At 38.9% G+C, this 25,123-nt stretch overlaps 1 protein-coding gene across 1 annotated transcript in view; it reads left to right on the top strand.

Moving 5' to 3' along the window:
- The window catches only part of DOK6 (docking protein 6), a 1,072,099-nt gene that overhangs the window by 824,222 nt on the left and 222,754 nt on the right, over positions 1–25,123 (top strand). Inside the window, exon 6 of the mRNA XM_069730985.1 lies at positions 24,363–24,501. Coding sequence (XP_069587086.1) covers positions 24,363–24,501 — 139 coding nt within the window. The remainder of the gene's footprint in view (positions 1–24,362; positions 24,502–25,123) is intronic.

The following is a 25,123-nucleotide window of genomic DNA, read 5'->3' as shown; positions in this document are numbered from 1 at the left end:
TCCATTGGCATTTTTCGTATTTTGTTACTTCGCAAACTAGGTTTTTTGAGGGTTTGCATTAGTTCTTGTAAAGAACATGCCTACGACTGTGAACATTTAGTTTTCTTTTTATTGTGGGGCAAACAACAAATAGGACAAAATAACTGAAAACTTCAAAAGAAAGTAAAATCCAGCAATAGGTGTGGGTGAACTAAAAAATCACTTTTATTCCATATTTAAAAAAATCAATCCACATATATCAATTGTCAGAACATGTAGCTATGTGCCCGGCAATTGATATATGTGGATTGATATTTTAAAATCTAATATATAAAGCTGAATGTGTGTGTTAAAAATGGTTATTGCGCAAAAATATCTAATCAAGACTTAACCAGGTGCGTTATTCTTAAAAGAAAAATGTCATGATATTCTGAAGTATAGTGGTTTATTGAATTATCCACCATTGCAGCAAAACAGTTACGAACAGAGTGTCCATGTGTAAATATCAGCGCTTGTCTTGTTACTCATCTTTCCCAAGGTCCTGAATGGTAAAAGTCATCTGTCTGTGTGAAGTTCGAAGGTCATCATGGCTTCCGTTATCAGCTGTTGCTTCTTCATCTGTTGTCCATGGAGAATGAATGTGCAGGCAGGAGGTGACCGTCCCACGTGACAAAAAGCCCCCACACCCTCCCAAGAGACGTTTATATATGTTCAACACAGATCACGTGTCCTCTGTATATGGAGTTAACTTATACTCTGAGCTACATACACAGAAATAGCTTTTGATAGTGTCAGCAAGAAACCATGTGCTCGGTACAGAATAAAAATAAGAATAATTAATATTTAACAATTCCCCCTTTTGAGGGTGACAGACATTGATTGGAACCCTCAAATTAAAATAATAATAAGATCTACTTTCTTCTTTGGCAAAATGATGTAATAAATAATATCAATAATAATATTGTTATATGTTCTCAATAATATAATGATATGTAACTTCATGTTATGGTAAGCCGTGATTAATATTTATATAAAATATATATATTATACTTCCCTATATCTACTTGAAGCATCTCAAGTCTGATGTCATCTGGTCTTCATATTGATGTCTTCTTGGTTCTTTTAAAACAATCTTTATTATAAGTCTTTTGTAATAGATGATAGCATGTAGATATGTAGAGACTGTGTGTCATGTGTCAATCAAAGTCCATAAATTCAAATGTTGATAAGAAAACAAAGTTCATAGATGAAATGTCGCTTTAATATCTGTGCAGTGTCACCTTTAGAGACCTGGACTTACATTGGCTCGCCTTGGAAATCATCTGGAATCCTCAAATCATCCGCACTGGTCTTGGGACAGGTGTGACGTCTTTGGTCAGCACAGCAAGGGTTACATTGACTCTTCCTTGCCAAACAGCACCATAACCAGTCCTTAGTGCACAGGACACATGTCAGGATTGTTGTAGCGTCCTGACAATTACCTGAGTGTTCACCAGCTTTCATGGAAGTCTTATAGGTGATAGGAAACCACTGGAACGTGATAAAAACGTAATAACACAGTTCATTTTTGATACTGTACTCAGTTGTCAGTGATGGATGCTGTAGTTGTTGTCAGTAGTGACATGAATTGTATTTGACACAGTCTATTATTACTCAGAAATCATAGCATTGTTACCTTGTGGAACTTCTGGATAACGGCTTTTCTTCTTGCAACTTTTTAGAATCAATTGAATTTAGAAAAATGTAAAGTCTTTATTAACGCAACGTCAGTATCTTGATTGAAGTCTTCATTCCCTATTCTATACCAAATCTGGTAATTTCCCTAACTTATAATATCACAGCGTACCATAGCAATCAATAATATCCATATAATTATTAAATGATATTAAAATGGATTTTATATTTGGAAAAATAAAATAATAATAATAATAATAATAATAATAGTAATAGTAATAATAAATGATAGTATATTATTAACCATATTCTTCATGTGATTGGACATTTTTATGTCATAGGTGTAATTTATTTTTGAACCCATAGATGTCAGTGTGTCTTTTATGTAACAAGTGCTGATATTTAGTATTAAAACTTTATTAATTTATGTTCAGTAGACCAATAATATGTAAGTATGTATAGCCATGAACCAAAATAAGAATATATATAGGAATAAATGAATGAATGAGTGAAAGAATTGTTGTATTTAACTCAGGATTGAAACATTTCTTATATAATGAAACCATATGATCACCATATTTGATAAAGCAATATGCTTGTAGACATTACTTTATTAAATATTGATTTTTTTCTTGAGATAAAAAATAAAAATTAAGAATAAAAACTGAAGAAAAAATTAAAAATGAAAAATTAAAATAAGGCCTTCACTTGTTGATGAAAAATGAAAAATAAAAATGAGAATAAAAAATAAAAATAAGAATAAGGCCTTTATATGTTGATGACAAATGCTGAGGTTATGTCTCAGTAACACGTTCCCTTAATATTTTCATCATCTAAATGTTGTCTTGACCTTGGATTACCAAAATATTGAAATTATGCAACTTTGCACATAATACCCTTAATTGAGGAAAAAAATGAAATTTATAATATTTATTGTTATTATACCCAATAATACCTTATTAATATTTCTTCTTTATTAAAATGTGGGAAGAAGAGGTATTGATGAAATGTGATGATGTGATCAGGATCAAAAACACATTTCCCCCTTAATATCAAAAAAATATTATTTTATGAAAAAATTAATTTGTAGAAACCCAAGTGAAAAGTAATTCTTTTTATAACTGTCATATCAACTTGTGCCATATATTTGTTTGAAGATGTGTACTCATCTATGTAACCATAAAAAAACACTGAATATCATAAAATTATCATTTGGGAAAATGTTCTAAATGTAGGTTTTCTAGAAAAATCATATTGATGCATTATTGTACTTATCTAATATATAATTGCCTAGAATACTACTTCCTGCAATTTGTGCCAACTTCCGTGGCTTTGTCCGGAGCTAATGTCCGGAGCTAATGTCCGGAGCTAATGTCCGGAGCTAATGTCCGGAGATAAGTGACGTCAACAGTGTCCAGTGTCTGATTGGTTGCCGCCTGCTGCGAGCGACCAATCAGAAACGTGCCGTACTGTGACACACTCCGCCCGCCATTTTGGTGTGATTTTTCAATTTTTACCTCACAGCAAGTTTCTACTGCGTGGACGCGGGCCCAGTGAGGTTGCTCTTCAAGCTCCTGCCGAATTTCGTCAAAAAAATGATAATACCATTTACCAAAACTATATATATTTAGTTGTGAAGTGGTTCAGTGACATTTTCACACCAATTTTGAACTTTTGTTTGGTGTTTTCTCCATACACTGCCTATTATTTTTGTTCTTTATTACTATTATTTATTAATTGTATTATTCTTACATTTGAATAAATAAAGTATATATGGATTCTAGACTCCCGATTCTTTAGAATCGGGCTGCCATCTAGTCTAATATATAATTGCCTAGAATACTACTTCCTGCAATTTGTGCCAACTTCCGTGGCTTTGTCCGGAGCTAATGTCCGGAGCTAATGTCCGGAGCTAATGTCCGGAGATTAATTGCCTAGAATACTACTTCCTGCAATTTGTGCCAACTTCCGTGGCTTTGTCCGGAGCTAATGTCCGGAGCTAATGTCCGGAGCTAAAGTGCGGAGATAATGTCCGGAGCTAATGTCCGGAGCTAATGTCCGGAGCTAATGTCCGGAGATAAGTGACGTCAACAGTGTCCAGTGTCTGATTGGTTGCCGCCTGCTGCGAGCGACCAATCAGAAACGTGCCGTACTGTGACACACTCCGCCCGCCATTTTGGTGTGATTTTTGAATTTTTACCTCACAGCAAGTTTCTACTGCATGGAGGCGGGCCCAGTGACGTTGCTCTTCAAGCTCCTGCCGAATTTCGTCAAAAAAATGATAATACCATTTACCAAAACTATATATATTTAGTTGCGAAGTGGTTCAGTGACATTTTCACACCAATTTTGAACTTTTGTTTGGTGTTTTCTCCATATACTGCCTATTATTTTTGTTCTTTCTTACTATTATTTATTAATTGTATTATTCTTACATTTGAATAAATAAAGTATATATGGATTCTAGACTCCCGATTCTTTAGAATCGGGCTGCCATCTAGTTAAATAATAATCACTCAAGAAATATATGTTGAATAATAATATTTAAATATATCTTAATATTCTAATAATTTGACTGAATGCTATTATTAAATTAAACACAAAGTTTTTTTTTCTTCTCCAACATACCATGAATCATAAGGCCTCTGTCAAACTGTGCATACACATTCCACATTCCACATACCACGCTCTGGTCATTCTTTTGTCAAATTCACTCAGCAGCTGCTCTCATCCGTCACCTGTCACTCAAACTGTGACACACATAGACGTTCACAATACATTTTACACATACAAAGAATACACATATATTAACCCAAAATATTGTATCCTAATTATCAATCAATGCGCATTGTAATCTATTAAATTTAGTATTCTAATATTCCTTTGAATATTCCCCAAATATTATCTAACACTATGTTTTAACCTATAGAAAGGACTCCTCCATTTACATGAAACCCGAGTTGAATGTTCCAACGCTATTTCGGTACAGGAATCCATTTGCATGTAAAGCTGAGGGAAATTCCTAAAACTAAAACAAGGCTATATGATATCTTTAACTCACATATGTCACACCATGCAGTGGGAGGAAAAAAAACACGTTTTAGATTATTACAGAAAGAAAATTTACATGTAGTACACACATTTTTAGGTTGTTAGATATATTATTTATTTTTAAGTGTTAAATATATAAAAATCATGCAGTTAATATAGCTTCCTATGTGAATAAGACATAAATTCATGAAACAGGTATTTTTTGTTCAATTCTTGCTTTGAAAGTAAAATTCTTAAGGGAAAATGAAAGATAAAGGTTAATTTCATATTTATTTAAAAACAAAATAATTTAAATATCTTATACATATGTATATATTTAATAAATGTATTTAATTATAATTCTAAATATTTTTATTGGAGTAAATTTTAATTATTTCACTATATAAATAAAAATGCAGTTAATATTATCTCTACTTATACAAATATGCTACAGTATTTACTGTATATTATATTAATATATGTAACTGCAGAATTATATAGAATAAAATAATTACATTAATAAATAATACATTGTATAACTCATCATATAATATAATTACATTTTTAGCCAATTCCTATCCCAAAATGTAACTCTCTGTCGATAATCTGTTGGAAAGCTCTATTTAATAAGGTCATTTTTAACCCTATGGACTCTTTGAAGAGCGGTGATAATGGAGTGTTCAGCTCACCCCCTGAGATACTCACCTGCTTCCATCTGTCAATTTCCGCCATCTTTGCAGACAGATCTGAGCCTTCAGCATTTAACCCATTCAGAGGAATTTCTTTGATAGATTCCTGAATCGTTTCATAGGGTTTGTAGCAAATATGTAATTTTCTTCGTACTTCATAGATTTGATTTTGGATCAGATTTGAAGATTTTGATTTTGGCTTTTGATAAGATTGAATTCTGCCTGGTTTCAAAAACTTAGTAAAATGTGTTTTCCTTTCAAGATTCTCGTGTTTTCTAGAAAAATCAAGGGATTTTGCGCATTCGTATAAAGAATCTTTCTGTGAAGCAATTGCACGAGATACAGGATTTAAGAATTTAAACTTGTTTACAAAACAATTTATCATGGATTGTTGATTCAAATTCGTACAGATCAATTTATAAATCCTTTCAAAAATGGCCATAAAAGTAAACGTACATTCTTCCCGGCCAATCTTCAATTTTAGAAGAATATCAAGATCTGGATAATTTTCTTTTAATCCACAGAAAATCAAAATTCTTAATCTTTCTACATCAGTCATCTCTTCATGGATCTCATCATTCTGCCTTTTTAATGAAAATCTCCTGATAAAATTTCCCGGAATCCAAATTTTAAACAATTGATTTCTCTGCACATTAGTCAAATCAAACTTATCAGCAAAACTCTCAAATATCTCTGAATTTCTGCACACATGGATTTTGTCATCATATGCAGGAATGGTTTTGCATAATTTTAGCAAGATTTTTCAAGAATTAGGTTGGAGCTGGGCCTCTGAGTCGTCTATTTTTAAGGGCAATGGTACATCTGTCCCTCGTAGATCATCTTTGTCAGTTTCTCCTACGCTTCCTCCATCTTGTTTTTCATCTTGTGTCACAAAGTCAATGTCACTTTGGGTGGTCATCGTCATCGCAGACACGTGTGTCACATCTTCCTCACTCTTCCCATTACAGTCAATCTTGGGAACATCATTAATTTCCATTTCCTTAGAAATTCTTTCTACACTGTCTTTTTTGGACTTCTCTGTCACAAACTCGTTAAATACATAAACCATATGTAAAATATTTTTCAGTTGCTCTTTTTCTTTTTTCCTACACATTAGTTTAGAATCTAACTTCAAATTCGCGGTTCTGCATTCTGAAAATAAATTAGACCAAAATATTTCTAAGCTAGATCCGTACAAACTTACAAATTCTATCTGATTTGATTTAGCATATGAATTAATCAAATCCATTCGTCTTACCTTGAAATCTCAGCTTGTAGTCGCTTTGCTTTTACAACGCTGGGCTCCGGACTTCAGCACGGCTATTTTCAGCACATTCGATGCTACTGCTTGTCAAACCGTCTGACACCTGTTAAAGTCTCCGTAATTCGTAGGTTCTTGTATGAGTTCTTTGTGACTTGAAGTTTTGAAGTGGAATTCTTGAATACTTGCACAATCTAGCGGAACTCTTCTGTCTTCCCCCGTGTGCAAGAAGAAGGAAATTCACGCAAAAATAGCACAAAAAATCAAAACTGGCTGGCTAGGCCAATGTTAAAAATGGTTATTGCGCAAAAATATCTAATCAAGACTTAACCAGGTGCGTTATTCTTAAAAGAAAAATGTCATGATATTCTGAAGTATAGTGGTTTATTGAATTATCCACCATTGCAGCAAAACAGTTACGAACAGAGTGTCCATGTGTAAATATCAGCGCTTGTCTTGTTACTCATCTTTCCCAAGGTCCTGAATGGTAAAAGTCATCTGTCTGTGTGAAGTTCGAAGGTCATCATGGCTTCCGTTATCAGCTGTTGCTTCTTCATCTGTTGTCCATGGAGAATGAATGTGCAGGCAGGAGGTGACCGTCCCACGTGACAAAAAGCCCCCACACCCTCCCAAGAGACGTTTATATATGTTCAACACAGATCACGTGTCCTCTGTATATGGAGTTAACTTATACTCTGAGCTACATACACAGAAATAGCTTTTGATAGTGTCAGCAAGAAACCATGTGCTCGGTACAGAATAAAAATAAGAATAATTAATATTTAACAGTGTGTGTGTATGTGTGTATGTGTGTATGTCCGGGATTGGCATCTGCACAGTCGCAGCTACAGCCACAAAATTTTGCACAGTCACACGTCTGGACCCTGAGAGCGTCATAGGCTATGTTGTGAGGCAAAATTTTAACCCCGCACGTTCCAATTCACCAAACAATTTTGCCCCTATCTACATAATGGGGAAAAAGTAAAAGGAGAGTGTTGGAGGCAAATTGACATGTGAACAAGGGGGACTTAAAGAGTGAGTGCGATGGCACCAGAGTATATGTCGTACAGCTTCTAAAGTGGGGCCCCGACATGGGATACTCACCACACATGGGGATATGAACACACACACAAAATGCGACACACACTAACCACGTGCTTGAACACATATCACCCTCAGCACACATTTCACCACACATACACCAATCTCGCCACATAAAAGTTGAAACACAAAAGTCGCCACTCAAAACTCGCCACGCGCAAAACTCGCCACATGCAAAACTAGGCTCACGCAAAACTCGCCACACGTGCAAAACTCACCTCATGGAAAACTCGCCACATGCAAAACTTGCACACGCGGAAAAATTGCCACATGCACAAAAGTTGCAACACATGCAAAAGTTGCCTCACACAAAACTTGCTCATACTCAAAACACACCACACATAAAACTCACCACGTGCAAAACTTGCTGCACACAACTTGCTACACTAACCTGTCACATGCAACTCGACACACAAACAATTGCTACACGCATGTCGCCACACAAAACTCATCTCACAAAAGTTGCTACATGTATGTCGCCACACGCAACTCAACACACACAACTTGACACATGAAACTCGCCCTAAAACACACACAAGTCTGGTATTATCCTTCAAAAATAAAAATCTGATTAATAAGCAGACAAACTAAAAGAGCAACAACTGTACCATATAGGAAATACGGCAGCTGTCAGTCACATGACCTGTCTATTATGTGTATGTGTGAGCTAATATATACTGCCAGGGGGGAGGGCTTCCTGTTGGCTGGGGATTTATCAGGCTGCCAATTTAGCTTACAAATACTGAGGTAAAAATACTGAGCAAATAACGTGTGAATGAGGTCTAATACAGGAGGAAATGACACACAGATATATACTATATACAGGAGGAGATGACACACAGGTATATACTATATACAGGAGAGATGACACACACATATATACTATATTCAGGGTTGATGACACACAGGTATATACTATATACAGAAGGAGATGACATACAGGAATATACTATATACAGGAGGAGATGACACACACATATATACTATATACAGGGGAGATGACACACAGGTATATAATATATACAGGAGGAGATGACACACTGGTACATACTATATACAGGGGAGATGACATACAGGTACATACTATATACAGGGAAGATGACACACAGGTGTATACTATATACAGGGGAGATGTCACACAGGTATATACTATATACAGGGGAGATGACACACAGGTATATACTATATACAGGAGGAGATAATACAAAGGTATATCTATATACAGGAGGAGATGACATACAGGTACATACTATATACAGGGGAGATGACACACAGATATCTACTATATACAGGAGGAGATGACACACAGGTATATACTATATACAGGAGATGACACACAGGTATATACTATATACAGGGGAGATGACACACAGATATATACTATATACAGGAGGAGATGACACACAGATATATACTATATACAGGAGGAGATGACGTACAGGTACATACTATATACAGGAGGAGATGACTTACAGATATATACTATATACAGGAGCAGATGACACACAGGTATATACTATATACAGGAGGAGATGACTTACAGGTATATACTATATACAGGAGGAGATGACACATGTATATACTATATACAGGAGGAGATGAGATACAGGTATAAACTATATAAAAGAGGAGATGACACATAGTTATATAGAGGAGGAGATGACATACAGCAGGCATATACTATATACAGGGGAGATGATATACAGGTATATACTATATGCAGGAGATGACATACAGGTATATAGTATATACAAAAGAGATGACATACAGGTATATACTATATACAGGAGGAGATGACATATAGGTATATACAATATACAGGAAGAGATGACATACAGCAGGTATATACTATTTACAGGGGAGATGACATACAGGTATATACTGTATACAGGAGATAACATACAGGTGTATACTATATATAACGGAGATGACAAACATGTATATACTGGGGGAAAATGAGAGGTGTGTGGTGAAAATGAGGGGTGTGAGGTGAAAATGAAAAGGTGTGAGTGCAAAATGAGGGGAGTGAGGGAAAATAGTGGAGTGATCGGAAAATGACAGATGTGAGGTCGAAATGACAAGTGTTAGGGGGAATGAGAGTAGTGATGGGGGAATGAGAGGAGTGAGGGGGAAAATAAGAGGAGTGAGGGGGAAAATGAGAGGTGTAAGGGAGAAAATGAGAGATGTGAGGGGGAAAATGAGAGGCGTGATGGGAAAATAAGAGAAGTGAGGTGCTATAATTAACCACAGATATTTACTATGCCCAGGCAATGCCGGGCTCTTCAGCTAGTATGGAATAAAAGTGATTTTTCAGTTCATCCACGCCTATTGCTGGATTTTCCTCTCTTTCATTGTGCTGTATTGGACTACTCCTCCAGATCCGTGCAAGGCGTTGGCTGATTCAAGGGTATCACCAGGAAGCTTGGTAAGCTGATTTCACATTTTTTATATCAACTGAAAACTTCATTACATAGTTACATAGTTAGCAAGGCCGAAAAAGACATTTGTCCATCCAGTTCAGCCTATAATCCGTCAGAATAAATCCACAGATCTATGTCCTTCTAAAGAACCTAATAACTGTAAGATACAATATTGCTATGCTCCAGGAAGACATCCAGGCCTCTCTTGAACCCCTTGACTGAGTGCGCCATAACCATAACTATTCACCCCCCTGAAGTCAGTACTCTTTTTGAGGCAATTACCGCTGTGAGTCGCTTTGGATAAGTCTCTTTGAGACTTCCACATCTTGCCACTGGGAGTTTTGTCCATTTGTAGAGGCAAAACTGCTCCAGAAACTTCAAGTTAGATGGTTCCCTCTGGTGAACAGCTATCTTGAAGTCTGGCCACAGATTCTCAATTGGACTAAGGCCTGGGCTTTGAATAGGCCACTCCAAAGCATTTACCTGTTTCCCCTTAAACCACTCAAGTGTTGCTTTAGCAGTATGCTTTGAGTCATTGTCTTGTTGGAGGGTGAACCTCTGTCCCATTATCAAATCACTGATATACAAAAACAGGTTTTGCTCAAGAATATCCCTGTATTTGGAAGAATGCAAGCAACCCTGCCTGCTTTAATGAATTTCTGTGTACAGATCACTGTAAAAACATGAATCTGTCAATGAGTGCATGGAAAAAAGCAATCAAGTTATGAACTGTGGAAAAGATGTATGTGACCAGAATGCTCAATCATTTCCAGCAGATGATATCTTGCACCTATGCCTACATTAAACTGAGATAACAGCGGTATTCACATGGAATATAATAGATGCTACCTTGATATTTTTTTCTTAGGTTGCAACAGCAAGGACTATAAGGTGATAATAATCCCTGACTAGATCCCTGTAATACGCTATCACTACTGTGACATTTCACCCTACATGAATTGCAAATAAGAGCAGTATTACTAGAATTATTAGAATATATTTGAATTTGTCCAAAAAAAGCTATTAGTTTAATCTAGCAGCATCAAGGACTGTTATTTCATCAACACCGCTGAGCAATATAGTGGAGCGTTTCGCATCTACTTATCTTGAAGTGGAGGAGGCCAGGATCTTCTGTACTTACTGTACAAAGTCTCCTGTACCGCTTTGAAATTTTGAATGCAGTGTGAGAACTCCCTATGTGATGACAACCTGAGAGACAATAACAAAGCACTTTTGTGGCCTGTGGTTGGGTGGATGGGTGGCTACTAGTGTTGAGCATTCCGATACCGCAAGTATCGGGTATCGGCCGATACTTGCGGTATTGGAATTCCGATATCGAGATCCGATACTTTTGTGGTATCGGGTATCGGTGTCGGATCCATAGTGAGGTGTAAAATAAAGAATTAAAATAAAAAATATTGATATATTCACCTCTCCGGCGGCCCCTGGACATCACCGCGGGTAACCGGCAGGCTTCTTTGTTTAAAATGAGCGCGTTTAGGACCTGAGGAATGACGTCGCGGCTTCTGATTGGTCGCGTGCCGCCCATGTGACCGCCACGCGACCAATCAGAAGCCGCGACGTCATTCTCAGGCACTAAACTCCTCATTCTAGGAATTTAGGACCTGAGGAATGACGTCGCGGCTTCTGATTGGTCTCGTGGCGGTCACATGGGCGACACGCGACCAATCAGAAGCCGCGACGTCATTCCTCAGGTCCTAAACGCGCTCATTTTAAACAAAGAAGCCTGCCGGTTACCCACGGTGATGTCCAGGGGCCGCCGGAGAGGTGAATATATCAATATTTTTTATTTTAATTCTTTATTTTACACATTAATATGGATCCCAGGGCCTGAAGGAGAGTTTCCTCTCCTTCAGACCCTGGGAACCATCAGGATACCTTCCGATACTTGGTGTCCCATTGACTTGTATTGGTATCGGATATCGGTATCGGCGATATCCGATACTTTTCGGGTATCGGCCGATACTATCCGATACCGATACTTTCAAGTATCGGACGGTATCGCTCAACACTAGTGGCTACATATTTCCGCTTGCGCAATAAAAACTGGGGTAAGGACAACTGAACACTATGCTGAGACAAGAAAGTGGACATGGTTGCTAAGGGTGGTTGCAAGTGTGCAACGACAGAGTGGGAGGCATTTTTGCCTGCGTTATGGACATTGGCTTTACATTCACATAGAACGGCAGACACTGTTTTGCACCCTAGTATTCGGCCCAATTAGTCGAGTACTTTGCTGTCATATGCCTGAGCATGCTGTTGGTGGTCAGGCAGGTAGTTGTACTGCCCTTCTGATGCTGGCATTGCAGATATTTCTAATTACATTTTGTTGGTTAACTGGACTGCCTTTAAAAAAGTGCCAGACTCAGCAACACCTAAACCTTGGCCTGGCAACTTTACCTGTGTTGGTACTCTGGGGAACACTTGCCTGTTCTGTGTTTCTGGACACCACTCTGCCCTTTCATGACTGTTGTGGTGGTATGGTTCCTTCCCCCTGTGCAGTGCTGTCCTTGCTATGCATGTCATCTTCCCAGGTTGAGTCAGTGACTTCATCGTCCACCACCTCATCTTCCACTTCCTCACCTTGGTCCTCCTCATGACTTGCTGATAAAACATCACATGTTGGCAGTTGTGTCACATCATCATTCACCTCTAGCAATAGTAATTGCATTTTGCCTCCATCGCTTTCTTGTGACTGTGGTTGGTAAAATATTTGGGCATCACTACATGCGATCTCATGTCCTGCTTGAAACATGCAGGGGGAGAGGTCAGAAACTATAACTGGAAATATAAACAGTTGTTTGGAGTGACCAAGTGTAGGATCACTTGTCTCTTGTCAATCCGCATGGAGGGAGGAAGGTGGATCAGGGTAAACATGTGGTACAGAATCTTGGCTACTGAGGCAAATTTGTGCACCTCAGAAGGACTTTTTCAGTGTCTGTGCTATATAGTGATGCTATGTAACCAAGTCTGGCTGTATTATTATACAGTATACAATATACGTTGGGAGCTTTTTGCAATGTGTAGCTCAACATTCCTATATCCCTCCTTTAACCAGTAGGTCAAAAGTGTGTTCTTTCAGCCCCTGAAATGGGCATCTGCATGCCAGTAGTTTCCATTAGTGATGAGCGAATAGCATTGTTGCTCGGGTATCCCCAAGCAAGCTTGGGTGATCTCCAAGTATTTGTTAGTGCTCAGAGATTTTGCTTTTGTTGCCTCAGCTACATGATTTATGGCTGCTGGACAGCCTGAATACATGTGGGAATTCCCTAACAAGCAGGCATTCCTCACATGTAGGGTTGAGCGAAACAGATCGGACAATTTCAAAAGTCGCTGACTTTTGGCAAAGTCAGGTTTCGTGAAACCCGACCCGATCCCACTGTGGGATCGGGTCAGCGGTCGGCGATCTTCGAACCAAAGTCGGGTTTCGTTTTATTTTTTTTTTTTTGCATTTTCTACACTACTAATGTTAGTAGTGTGTATGTGCAAAATTTGGGCACTGTAGCTATTAAATTTAAGGGTTAAATCGTGGAAAAAATTGACGTGGGCTCCCGCGCAATTTTCTCCACCAGAGTGGTAAAGCCAGTGACTGAGGGCAGATATTAATAGCCTAGAGAGGGTCCATGGTTATTGGCCCCCCCTGGCTAAAAACATCTGCCCCCAGCCACCCCAGAAAAGGCACACCTGGAAGATGCGCCTATTCTGGCACTTGGCCACTCTCTTCCCACTCCCGTGTAGCGGTGGGATATGGGGTAATGAAAAGTTAATGTCACCTTGCTATTGTAAGGTGACATTAAGCCAGATTAATAATGGAGAGGCATCAATTATGACACCTATCCATTATTAATCCAATAGCATGAAATGCTTAAAAAAACACACACACAATATTGCAAAGTATTTTAATGAAATAAATACACAGGTTGTTGTAATATTTTATTGCACTCTCAATCCACATGAAGACCCTCGACCTGTAACAAATTCAAAATAATAAACCAACAATATCTCATACCTTCTGTCGATATGTCCCACGATGTAAATCCATCTGAAGGGGTTAGAATATTTTACAGGCAGGAGCTCTGCTATAATGCAGCTGTGCTCGTGCCTGTAAAACCCGGGGAATGAAGGTTATGTAGGTCAATGACCTGTAATTACCTTCATTCATGGTGATGCGCCCTCTGCTGGATGTCCTCATATGAACTCGAGCTTGGGAACTTTTCTGAATATTTTCCCACGCTCGATATCATATAAGGACATCCAGCAGAGGGCGCATCACCGTGAATGAAGGTAACTACAGGTCATTGACCTACTTTCCATTCATTTGCTGGGGTTTTACAGCCACGAGCACAGCTGCATTAGCAGAGCTACTGGGTGTAAAATTATTTAACCCCTTCAGATGGATTTACAGCGTGGGACATGACAGATCATCGGAAGGTATGGGATATTGTTGTTTTTTTTATTTTTCCTTTGTTACAGAGCGAGGGTCTTCAGGTGGATTAAGAGTCTAATAAAATATTACAACAACCTGTGTCTTTATTTCATTAAAAGACTTTGTAATAATATGTGTGTGTGTGCGTTTTTTAACCATTTAATACAATTGGATTAATAATGGATAGGTGTCATAATTGACGCCTATTAATCTTACAATATTAAGGTGACATTAACCCTTCATTACCCCATATCCCACCGCTACACAGGAATGGGAAGAGAGTGGCCATGTGCCAGAATAGGCCCATCTTCCAGATGTGCCTTTTCTGGGGTAGCTGGGGGCAGATGTTTTTAGCCAGGGGGGGCAATAACCATGGACCCTCTCTAGGCTATTAATATCTGCCCTCAGTCACTGGCTTTACCATTCTGGCGGAGAAAATTGCGCGGGAGCCCACGCCAATTTTTTCCGCGATTTAACCCTTAAATTTAATAGCTACAGCGCCCAAATTTTGCACATACACAATACTAACAGTAGTGTGGAATATGCAAAAGAAATGGGAATATGACATGGTTTACTGTATGTAAACCATGTCTCATATCATGTCGGGTTTAGGAAGGAGAAATGAAAAGCTGGCAATTGAATTACCGGCTTTCTGCAATATCGCGCTGAAGTAAATATAAATATATAGAGATTTCCCATTCACTCGCATTGGGTTTCGTGTTTCAGCCGATCCCCCGACCCGACTTTTCAAGATAATCGTCCGATTTCACTCGACTCGACTTTTGAGAAAGTCAGGTTTTGTGAAACCCGACTCGACCTCAAAAAATGAAAAGTCGCTCAACCCTACTCACATGTATTCAGCCTGTCTAGCAGCCATAAATCATGCAGCTGAGGCAACGAAAACTAAATCTCCGAGCACTAACAAATAATCAGAGATCACCCGAGCATACTCGGGGACACCCGAGCAGCAATGCTACTCGCTCATCACCAGTTTCCATGTGTAGGAAAAATGCAGCAGACTTTGTACATGACCATTGCAGAGAAATTGATACCATGTTGTGTATGTTTTTTACACTAGGTCTCTATGGTGGACGAATGCACAGGCATCCATTCTGATTATGGCCAATGCCAAGCGCACACATCCTTCACATTGATATTTAGCACAGACGCAGTGTGCACTATGCCTAAGTTTGTTAATCTAATTTTTTTCTCACAATAAAGGCAAAGAGATAAATTAAAAAAATAAAATGCACCAAAATGATTCTAAATAGCTTATCTTTTAGATATATATTATTCCTTGAATGTCTTGAATGCTGCAGCCAGGATCATATTCCTCACCAATCATTATACCGATGCCTCTGCTTTGTGCCAGTCATTACACTGGTTACCCATTCACTCAAGAATTCAGTACAAACTTATTACCCTCACCCACAAAGCACACTCCACGGATCAGCACCACCCTACATCTCCTCCCTCGTCTCAGCCTACCACCATACCCTTGCCCTCCATTCTGCAAATGACCTGAGGCTGCCATCCTCAATAATCAGAACCTCCCACTCCAGCCTCCAAGACTTTTCACATGCAGCGCCAATTCTTTGGAATGCACCACCCAGGTTAATACGATTAATCCCCAATCCCCACAGTTTGAAGAGTGCCTTAAAAATACATTTGTTCAGACTGGCCTGCCGCCTCAAATCATTATCCTAACTATCCCTGTGTTGCTCATTTAAAAGTTTTACCATAACCAGATTCTTTGTATCATGTTCTCACATATTGTACTTTATGCATTTAATAGCTCTCTGTGTCTGTACTGTTGCATACTTAGTATGATAACTGGTTCATGCAGCATTACATGAACACTTGATTTCTTATATTATCGCTAATCTGAACAACGAAAGCAAACACCTTTCGTGTCTCCCCTTTTTCCTCATAGAGTGTAAGCTTGCGAGAAGGGCCCCCATTCCTCTTGGTATCTGTTTTGATCTATGTGTTTATTGTTATGCTGTTATATCTTTGTCTGTACAAGTCCCCTCTAAAATGTAAAGTGCTGCAAAATATGTTGGTGCTATAGAAATAAAATTATTATTATTATTCCTCTAAATTTTCTCTAAAAAAAAAAGAGTTTAAGTTAAAAATTAAATATTTGCCTTCTTTGTTGAGCTTCCCTAATAATACCTAAAATTATGAAACTTTCTGCTAATTCATTCACTGACTTTTGTCATATGAATATTACCACAATGTAGTACATTCCATATTTTGCAGTCAATTAATCTCTGTGGGGAATATTTGATAACCCATATGGTACCACTATCTTTTAATCCCAGAGGTTAGCAGTGAAATATTTCTTATTGCTTTAATGTATACTTGGGTGTCAAAAATGACTTGACTACATAAATGAGATTAGACTTCTCATTCATACAGTGCCTTTTCTTATGTATCTTTTTGCAACTTCTGTCATTTCATTTTAGGGATTTTAATGATCTATAGTTAAAGATGAAGTTCTGATGTCTGAAAATCATTTTCATTCAAGGAAATATGGAAATCTGTACATTTTGTTATAGCTCCAAATAAAATGGTTTTGTACCAATTGTAATGTCAATTGATAATATCAGAGACAGTTTTGGTCAACAACCCCCAGAGCCCTACCTCCCGACTTTCCAGCCCTCCACCTCCAAAACCAACTTCTCCACCATTACAGAAGATCGACTCTCCACTCTACTCTCAAGATCACATCTGACCACCTGTGCACTTGACCCGATCCCATCCCACTTCATCTCAAACCTCTCCACAGTCTTCATCCCAACCCTAACCCATCTCTTCAACCTATCACTAACAACTGGTGTTTTCCCCTCAAGCTTTAAACATGCCTCCATCACACCTATCCTCAAAAGCCCTCTCTTGACCCATCCTCTGTATCTAGCTATCACCCTATATCACTTCTCCCCAATGCCTCAAAACTACTGGAACAACACGTCTACCTTGAACTATCCTCCCATCTCTCTTCCTGCTCCCTCTTCGACCGCTTACAATCTGGCTTCCGGTCACACCACTCCACTGAAACTGCCCTAACTAAGGTCACCAATGACCTCTTAACCGCCAAGAGCAAGCGACACTACTCTGTCCTCCTCCTCCTTGACCTGTCAGCTGCCTTTGACACAGTGGACCATTCCCTATTATTACAGACCCTCTCATCTTTTAGCATCACATACTTGGCCCTATCCTGGATCTCATCATACCTTACAGACCGGACATTCAGCGTCTCCCACTCACACACCACCTCCTCACCTTGCCCCGTATCTGTCGGAGTCCCACAAGGTTCAGTCCTAGGGCCCCTGCTCTTCTCCATTTACACCTTTGGCCTGGGAAAGCTCATAGAATCTCATGGCTTTCAGTATCATCTCTATTCTGATGACACACAGATCTACATCTCTGGACCAGATATCACCTCCCTACTAACCAGAATCCCTCAATGTCTGTCCACTATTTCCTCCTTCTTCTCAGCTAGATTTCTGAAACTTAACATGGACAATACAGAATTCATCATCTTTCTCCCATCTCACGTGACCCCCCCAACGAACCTATCCATTACAGTAAACGGCTGCCCACTCTCCCCAGTCCCACAAGCTCGCTGCCTCGGGGTAATCCTTGACGCTGATCTTTCCTTCAAACCACATATCCAAGCCCTTTCCACTTCTTGCCAACTTCAACACAAAAATATTTCACAAATCCGTTCAGTCCTCAACCAAGAATCTGCAAAAACCCTAGTCTATGCCCTCATCATCTCTCGCCTTGGCAACTGCAACCTCCTGCTCTGTGGCCTCCCCTCGAACACTCTCGCACCCCTCCAATCTATTCTAAACTCTGCTGCCCGACTAATCCACCTGTCCCCCCCGCTATTCCCCAGCTTCTCCCCTCTGTCAATCCCTTCACTGGCTCCCTATTGCCCAGAGACTCCAGTACAAAACCCTAACCATGACGTACAAAGCCATCCAGAGCCTGTCTCCTCCATACATCTGTGACCTCGTTTCCTGGTACTTACCTACACGCAACCTCTGATCCTCACAAGACCTCCTTCTCTACTCCGCTCTTATCTCCTCTTCCCACAATCATATACAAGATTTCTCTCGCTTATCACCCCTACTCTGGAACCCTCTACCACAACACATCAGACTCTCGCCTACCATCAAAACCTTCAAAAAGAGCCTGAAGACCCACCTCTTCCGACAAGCCTATAATCTGCAGTAACCACCGATCGACAAAACCGCTGCACGACCTGCTCTACCCTCACCTACTGTATTCTCACCCATCCCTTGTAGATTGTGAGCCTTCGCGGGCAGGGTCCTCTCTTCTCCTGTACCAGTTATGACTTGTATTGTTTAAGATTATTGTACTTGTTTTTATTACGTATACCCCTCCTTACATGTAAAGCGCCATGGAATAAATGGCACTATAACAAGAAATAATAATAATAATAATAATATTTAATGTTAGTTCAAGCCCCGATAATCATATACTTTATTTTATCTGGTAGACTGAGTCAGAAGAACATTTTGCAAAAACTGGAAAGTATAGAAAATAATAAAATAAATTTGAAACTGCTACCTAAAGGTAACATATTAAAATTCTAAAATGTTTGTCCCTGATGGAATTCACTTAGTCTCAAACTCTTTTTTCCCAGCACTTGAGTGGTATAATCAGGTGGACAATAGTTGCAGAAGAAGAATTGAAGTTTACACTGTTTTGTTGTACATCAAGAGTGGGGAAGCTTTTTTCTGCCAGGGGCCATTCAGATATTTATAACATCATTCGAGGGCCATACAAAATTAGGAACTTGAAAAATATCCTGCTTTATTTAGGTCAAATAATTAATGAACTCACCCCTAATGTTATGCCTGGAACTGCTTCTCATGGGTGAGAAATGCAATGATAGGTAGTATTGATGATGCTACACACAAATGCTTTTCTAGATTTACAGTGGTCTGGAGTGATATAACTTTTCAAGATGTGATGGAAAGTAATATTCACTCCCCAGCCTGCTCATGTGCCGCCCACAGAATGGCTATATTGGTGTAGCTGGCCAAGGCTGGTCTGGAAACCCCAAATGTTGCAGCTTCTAACTTGTGCAAAAATATTGTGACTTATAAAGGTGTTTTATGCCAGAATTCTGACATTACCATCTTAATAAGGCTGTATTTGTAATAAAGAGATAGAAAGGTTATCTGTAGTCCTAGAAGACTTCAGAATATTATATTTGCCTCTTCAGGGCAATTGAAGTACTTGCAATTTGTAGCAAATGTAATTATCTCAAATCAAATTTTTGTTAAAATTTTCCTGAGTTCACAAATTCAAATTTCAAAATATTTGATTATCTCTACTATACATAACTTATTGGATAGTATAAAATTTATTTAGAGAAGACATCTGTGTGGAAATTAAAAGACCATATATTATATACATTTTATCATTGTAGGGCTAATGTGAAACATTTTCACAATGTTTAACGCCTTTTCCCCAAGGGTGGTTTGCACGTTAATGACCGGGCCAATTTTTACAATTCTGACCACTGTCCCTTTATGAGGTTATAACTCTGGAACGCTTCAAAGTATCCTGATGATTCTGACACTGTTTCCTCGTGACATATTGTACTTCATGATACTGGTAAAATTTCTCTGATAAGACTTGCATTTATTTGTGAAAAAAACTGAAATTTGGCGAAAATTTTGAAAATTTCGCAATTTTCCAAATTTGAATTTTTATGCCCTTAAATCATAGAGATATGTCACACAAAATACTTAATAAGTAACATTTCCCACATGTCTCATTTACATCAGCACAATTTTGGAACCAATTTTTTTTTTTGTTAGGGAGTTATAAGGGTTAAAACTTGACCAGCAATTTCTCAATTATTACAACACCATTTTTTTTTAGGGACCACATCTCATTTGAAGTCATTTTGAGGGATCTATATGATAGAAAATAACCAAATGTGACACCCTTCTAAAAACTGCACCCCTCAAGGTGCTCAAAACCACATTCAAGAAGTTTATTAACCCTTCAGGTGTTTCACAGGAATTTTTGGAATGTTTAAATAAAAATGAACATTTAACTTTTTTCACTCAAAATTTATTTCAGCTCCAATTTGTTTTATTTTACCAAGGGTAACAGGAGAAAATGGACCCCAAAAGTTGTCGTACAATTTGTCTTGAGTACGCCGATACCCCATATGTGGGGGTAAACCACTGTTTGGGCGTATAGCAGAGCTCGGAAGGGAAGGAGTGCTATTTGACTTTTCAATGCAAGATGGACTGGAATTGAGATGGGACGCCATGTTGTGTTTGGAGAACCTCTGATGTGCCTAAACATTGAAACCTCCCACAAGTGACACCATTTTGTAAAGTACACCACCTATTGAACTTATCTAGATGTGTGGTTAGCACTTTGACCCAACCAAGTGCTTCACAGAAGTTTATAATGCAGAGCCGTAAAAATAAAAAATCATATTTTTTCACAAAAATGATCTTTTCGCCCCCAATTTTTTATTTTCCTAAGGGTAAGAGAAAAAATTGGACCGAAAAAGTTGTGCAATTTGTCCAGAGTACACTGATACCCCATATGTCGGGGTAAACCCCTGTTTGGGCGCATGGCAGAGCCCGGAAGGAAAGGAGAGCCATTTTACTTTTCAATGCAAAATTGACTGGAATTGAGATGGGACGCCATGTTGCGTTTGGAAAGCCACTGATGTGCCTAAACATTAAAACCCCCCAAAAGTGATACAACTTTGGAAAGTAGACCCCCTAAAGAACTTATCTAGATGTGTTGTGAGAGCTTTGAACCCCAAGTGTTTCACTACTGTTTATAACGCAGAGCCGTGAAAATAAAAACTATTTTTTTCCACAAAAATTATTTTGAGCCCCAAGTTTTGTATTTTACCAAGGGTAAAAGCAGAAATTGGACCCCAAAAGTTGGTGTGCAATTTGTCCTGAGTATGTTGATACCCCATATGTGGGGGAACCACCATTTGGGCACATGGCAGAGCTCAAAAGGGAAGGAGTGCCATTTGGAATACAGACTTAGATGGAATGGTCTGCAGGCGTCACATTGTGTTTGCATAGCCCCTAATGTACCTAAACAGTAGAAACCCCCCACAAGTGACTAGATAAACTAGACCCCAAAAGGAACTTATCTAGATGTGTTGTGAGAACTTTGAACCCCCAAGTGTTTCTCTAGTTTGTAATGTAGAACCGTGAAAATAAAAAATCATTTTTTTCCACAAAAATTATTTTTTAGCCCCTAGTTTTGCATTTCCCAAGGGTAACAGGAGAAAATGACCCCAAAAGTTGTTGTCCTGAGTACGCTGATACCCCATATGTGGGGGGGGACCACCATTTGAGCGCATGGCATAGCTCGGAAGGGAAGGAGTGCCATTTGGAATGCAGACTTAGATGGATTGGTCTGCAGCCATGACATTGCATTTGCAGAGCCCCTAATGTACCTAAACAGTCGAAACCCCCCACAAGTGACCCCATATTGGAAACTAGACCCCCAAGGAACTTATCTAAATGTGTTTTGAGAACTTTGAACCCCCAAGTGTTTCACTACATTTATAACACAGAGCCGTGAAAATAAAAAAACATTTTTTCCCACAAAAATGTTTTTTTAGCCCCCCAACTTTTTATTTTCCCAAGGGTAACAAGAGAAATTGGACCCCAAAAGTTGCTGTCCAATTTGTCCTGAGTACGCTGATACTCCATATGTTGGGGTAAACCCCTGTTTGGGCACACGGGAGAGCTCGGAAGGGAAGGAGCACTGTTTTACTTTTTCAACACAGAATTGGCTGGAATTGAGATCGGACGCCATGTCGCGTTTGGAGAGCCCCTGATGTGCCTAAACAGTGGAAACCCCCAATTCTGACTGAAACCCTAACCTTAGCCCCAACCCTAACCCTAGCCCCAACCCTAGCCCTAACCCTAACACTAGCCCTAACCCTAACCCTTGCCCAACCCTAACCCTAGCCCTAGCCCTAGCCCTAACCCTAACCCTAACCCTAGCCCTAACCCTGCCCTAAACCTAATGGGAAAATGGAAATAAATACATTTTTAAAATTTTTTTATTTTTCCCGAACTAAGGGGGTGATGAAGGGGGGTTTGATTTACTTTTATAGCTTTTTTTAGCTGATTTTTATGATTGGCAGCCGTCACACACTAAAAGACGCTTTTGATAGCAAAAATTAGTTTTTGCGCTTCCACATTTTGAGACCTATAATTTTTCCATATTTTGGTCCACGGAGTCATGTGAGGTCTTATTTTTTGCAGGACGAGTTGATGTTTTTATTGGTGACATTTTCGGGCATATGAAATTTTTTTATCGCTTTTTATTCCGATTTTTGTGAGGCAAAATGACCAAAAACCAGCTATTCATGAAATTCTTTTGGAGGGGCGTTTATACCGTTCCACGTTTGGTAGACTTCATAAAGCAGTTTTATTCTCCGGGTCAGTACGATTACAGCGATACCTCATTTATATCATTTTGTATGTTTTGGCGCTTTTATACGATAGAAACTTTTTATAGAAAAATTAATTATTTTCGCATCGCTTTATTCTGAAGACTATAACTTTTTAAATTTTTCTCTGATGATGCTGTTTGGCAGCTTGTTTTTTGCGAGACAAGATGACGTTTTCAGCGGTACCATGGTTATTTATATGCGTCTTTTTCATCGCGTGTTATTTCACTTTTTGTTCAGCGGAATGAGAATAAAGCATTGTTTTTTGCCTCGTTTTTTTAACCGCGTTCACTGAAGGGGTTAACTAGCAGGACAGTTTTATAGGTGGGGTCGTTATGGACACGGTGATACTAAATATGTGTACTTTTATTGTTTTTTATTATTTAGATAAAGAAATGTATTTTTGGGAACAATATATTTTTTTTCTTTATTTAGGATGTTTTTTTCTTTTTTTTTGCACATGTGAATATTTTTTTTGTACTTTATAACATTGCCCCGGAGGGCATCATGTTATAGGGTCAGATCGCTGATCTGACACTTTGCAGTGCACTGTGTCAGATCAGCTATCTGACATGCAGGGCTGCAGGCTTACCAGCGCTTGCTCTGAGCAGGCGCTGGTAAGCCACCTCCCTGCTGGACCCAGATGTAGCCCCGCAGCCATTTAAAATCCGGGGCCTGCAGGGAGGAAACGCTCGGTACAAGGTGAGCACATCGCCTTGTACCGAGGGTCTCAGGGAAGCACGCAGGGAGCCCCCTCCCTGCGCGATGCTTCCCTGTACTGCTGGAATGCTGCGATCATGTTTGATCGCAGTGTTCCAGGGGTTAATGTGCCAGGAGCGGTCCGTGACTGCTCCTGGCACATAGTGCCGGATGTCAGCCGTGATTTTCTGCTGACACCCGGCTGCGCTCCCCACGTGAGCGCAACCAATTGCATATGACGTACTATCCTGTCGGTGTTCATACGGGCCCACCCCACCTCGACGGGATAGTAGGTCATATGTCAGAAAGGGGTTAAGCGACAGCTCCTAATTACAATTTCAAATAAGCATCTGGACAAGCGTTAAGAATCCTGCACAGCATGTATTACAATGATCATGAACTAAGGAAATAATTACAAATTACTTTGTCTTATAGCACGACTTAAAAAAGTAAATCAACAATATTTTCTTAAGAATACCTGCTTATTTTAATTGTATGTACTGAGAGTCTGTTGGAATGTACTGAACTACAATAGGTTGATGTCTTTTTCTCTTCTTTATAGAATGTGTGACACGGGTGAAGGGCTATTTACATTTCAAACAAGAGAAGGAGAGATGATCTATCAGAAAGTCCATTCTGCAACACTGGCGATAGCTGAACAACACGAAAGGCTCATGTTAGAACTTGAGAAAAAAGCAAGAGTAAGTGTATTACAAAACTATACTGCTGTACAATTAATATTAAAAATAATTTGGGATTTTTAATGTAAAACTTTTTATTCCGTTCTCGTTTTTAGAGCTCCAAACTATAGCTGCTTCACAAATTTTATGTCGTATTCACTGCGTTTTTATGTAAGAGATAAAAAAAACCTTCTGAATGCTAAATTGTCACATATAACTATAACTGCCGATTTATTCTCTATGTCTCATGCAGTGCAATAATGTTGTCTTATTCAGACCTCTACTCAATGCAAAAGAAACAACTTACGTACAGTACGACAAGTATAAGACCGCTTAAAAAGACCTTATCGGTATGTGACAAGGAACATAAAATAATATAACAATTTTCTCTGCAACTTCTGTTGGACACCTGAACTTGACTTCATATAGAATATTAGTAGTTATCTGCCATGTAAGAAAATTCACATACAGAAATTTCTCGTACCTTTAAAATGCCCAAAAATCCACAACAGATAACAAGAAATACGTAAGTCTTCTAAAATAATCATAGCAACAAAAGAGTATTGTGAAGGCTAAGAAAATTTGTACAAAAAGTCCCAAAGTTCTCAAAATCTTTAAGGCTAAGTTTACACTAGGTGTTTTT

The sequence above is a fragment of the Ranitomeya imitator genome, chromosome 6, assembly GCF_032444005.1.
Source record: "Ranitomeya imitator isolate aRanImi1 chromosome 6, aRanImi1.pri, whole genome shotgun sequence".
In the NCBI taxonomy this organism is placed as follows: domain Eukaryota; kingdom Metazoa; phylum Chordata; class Amphibia; order Anura; family Dendrobatidae; genus Ranitomeya; species Ranitomeya imitator.
The sequence above is the reverse complement of the archived record's forward strand: the minus strand, read 5'-3'. Positions and strand labels throughout refer to the sequence as shown.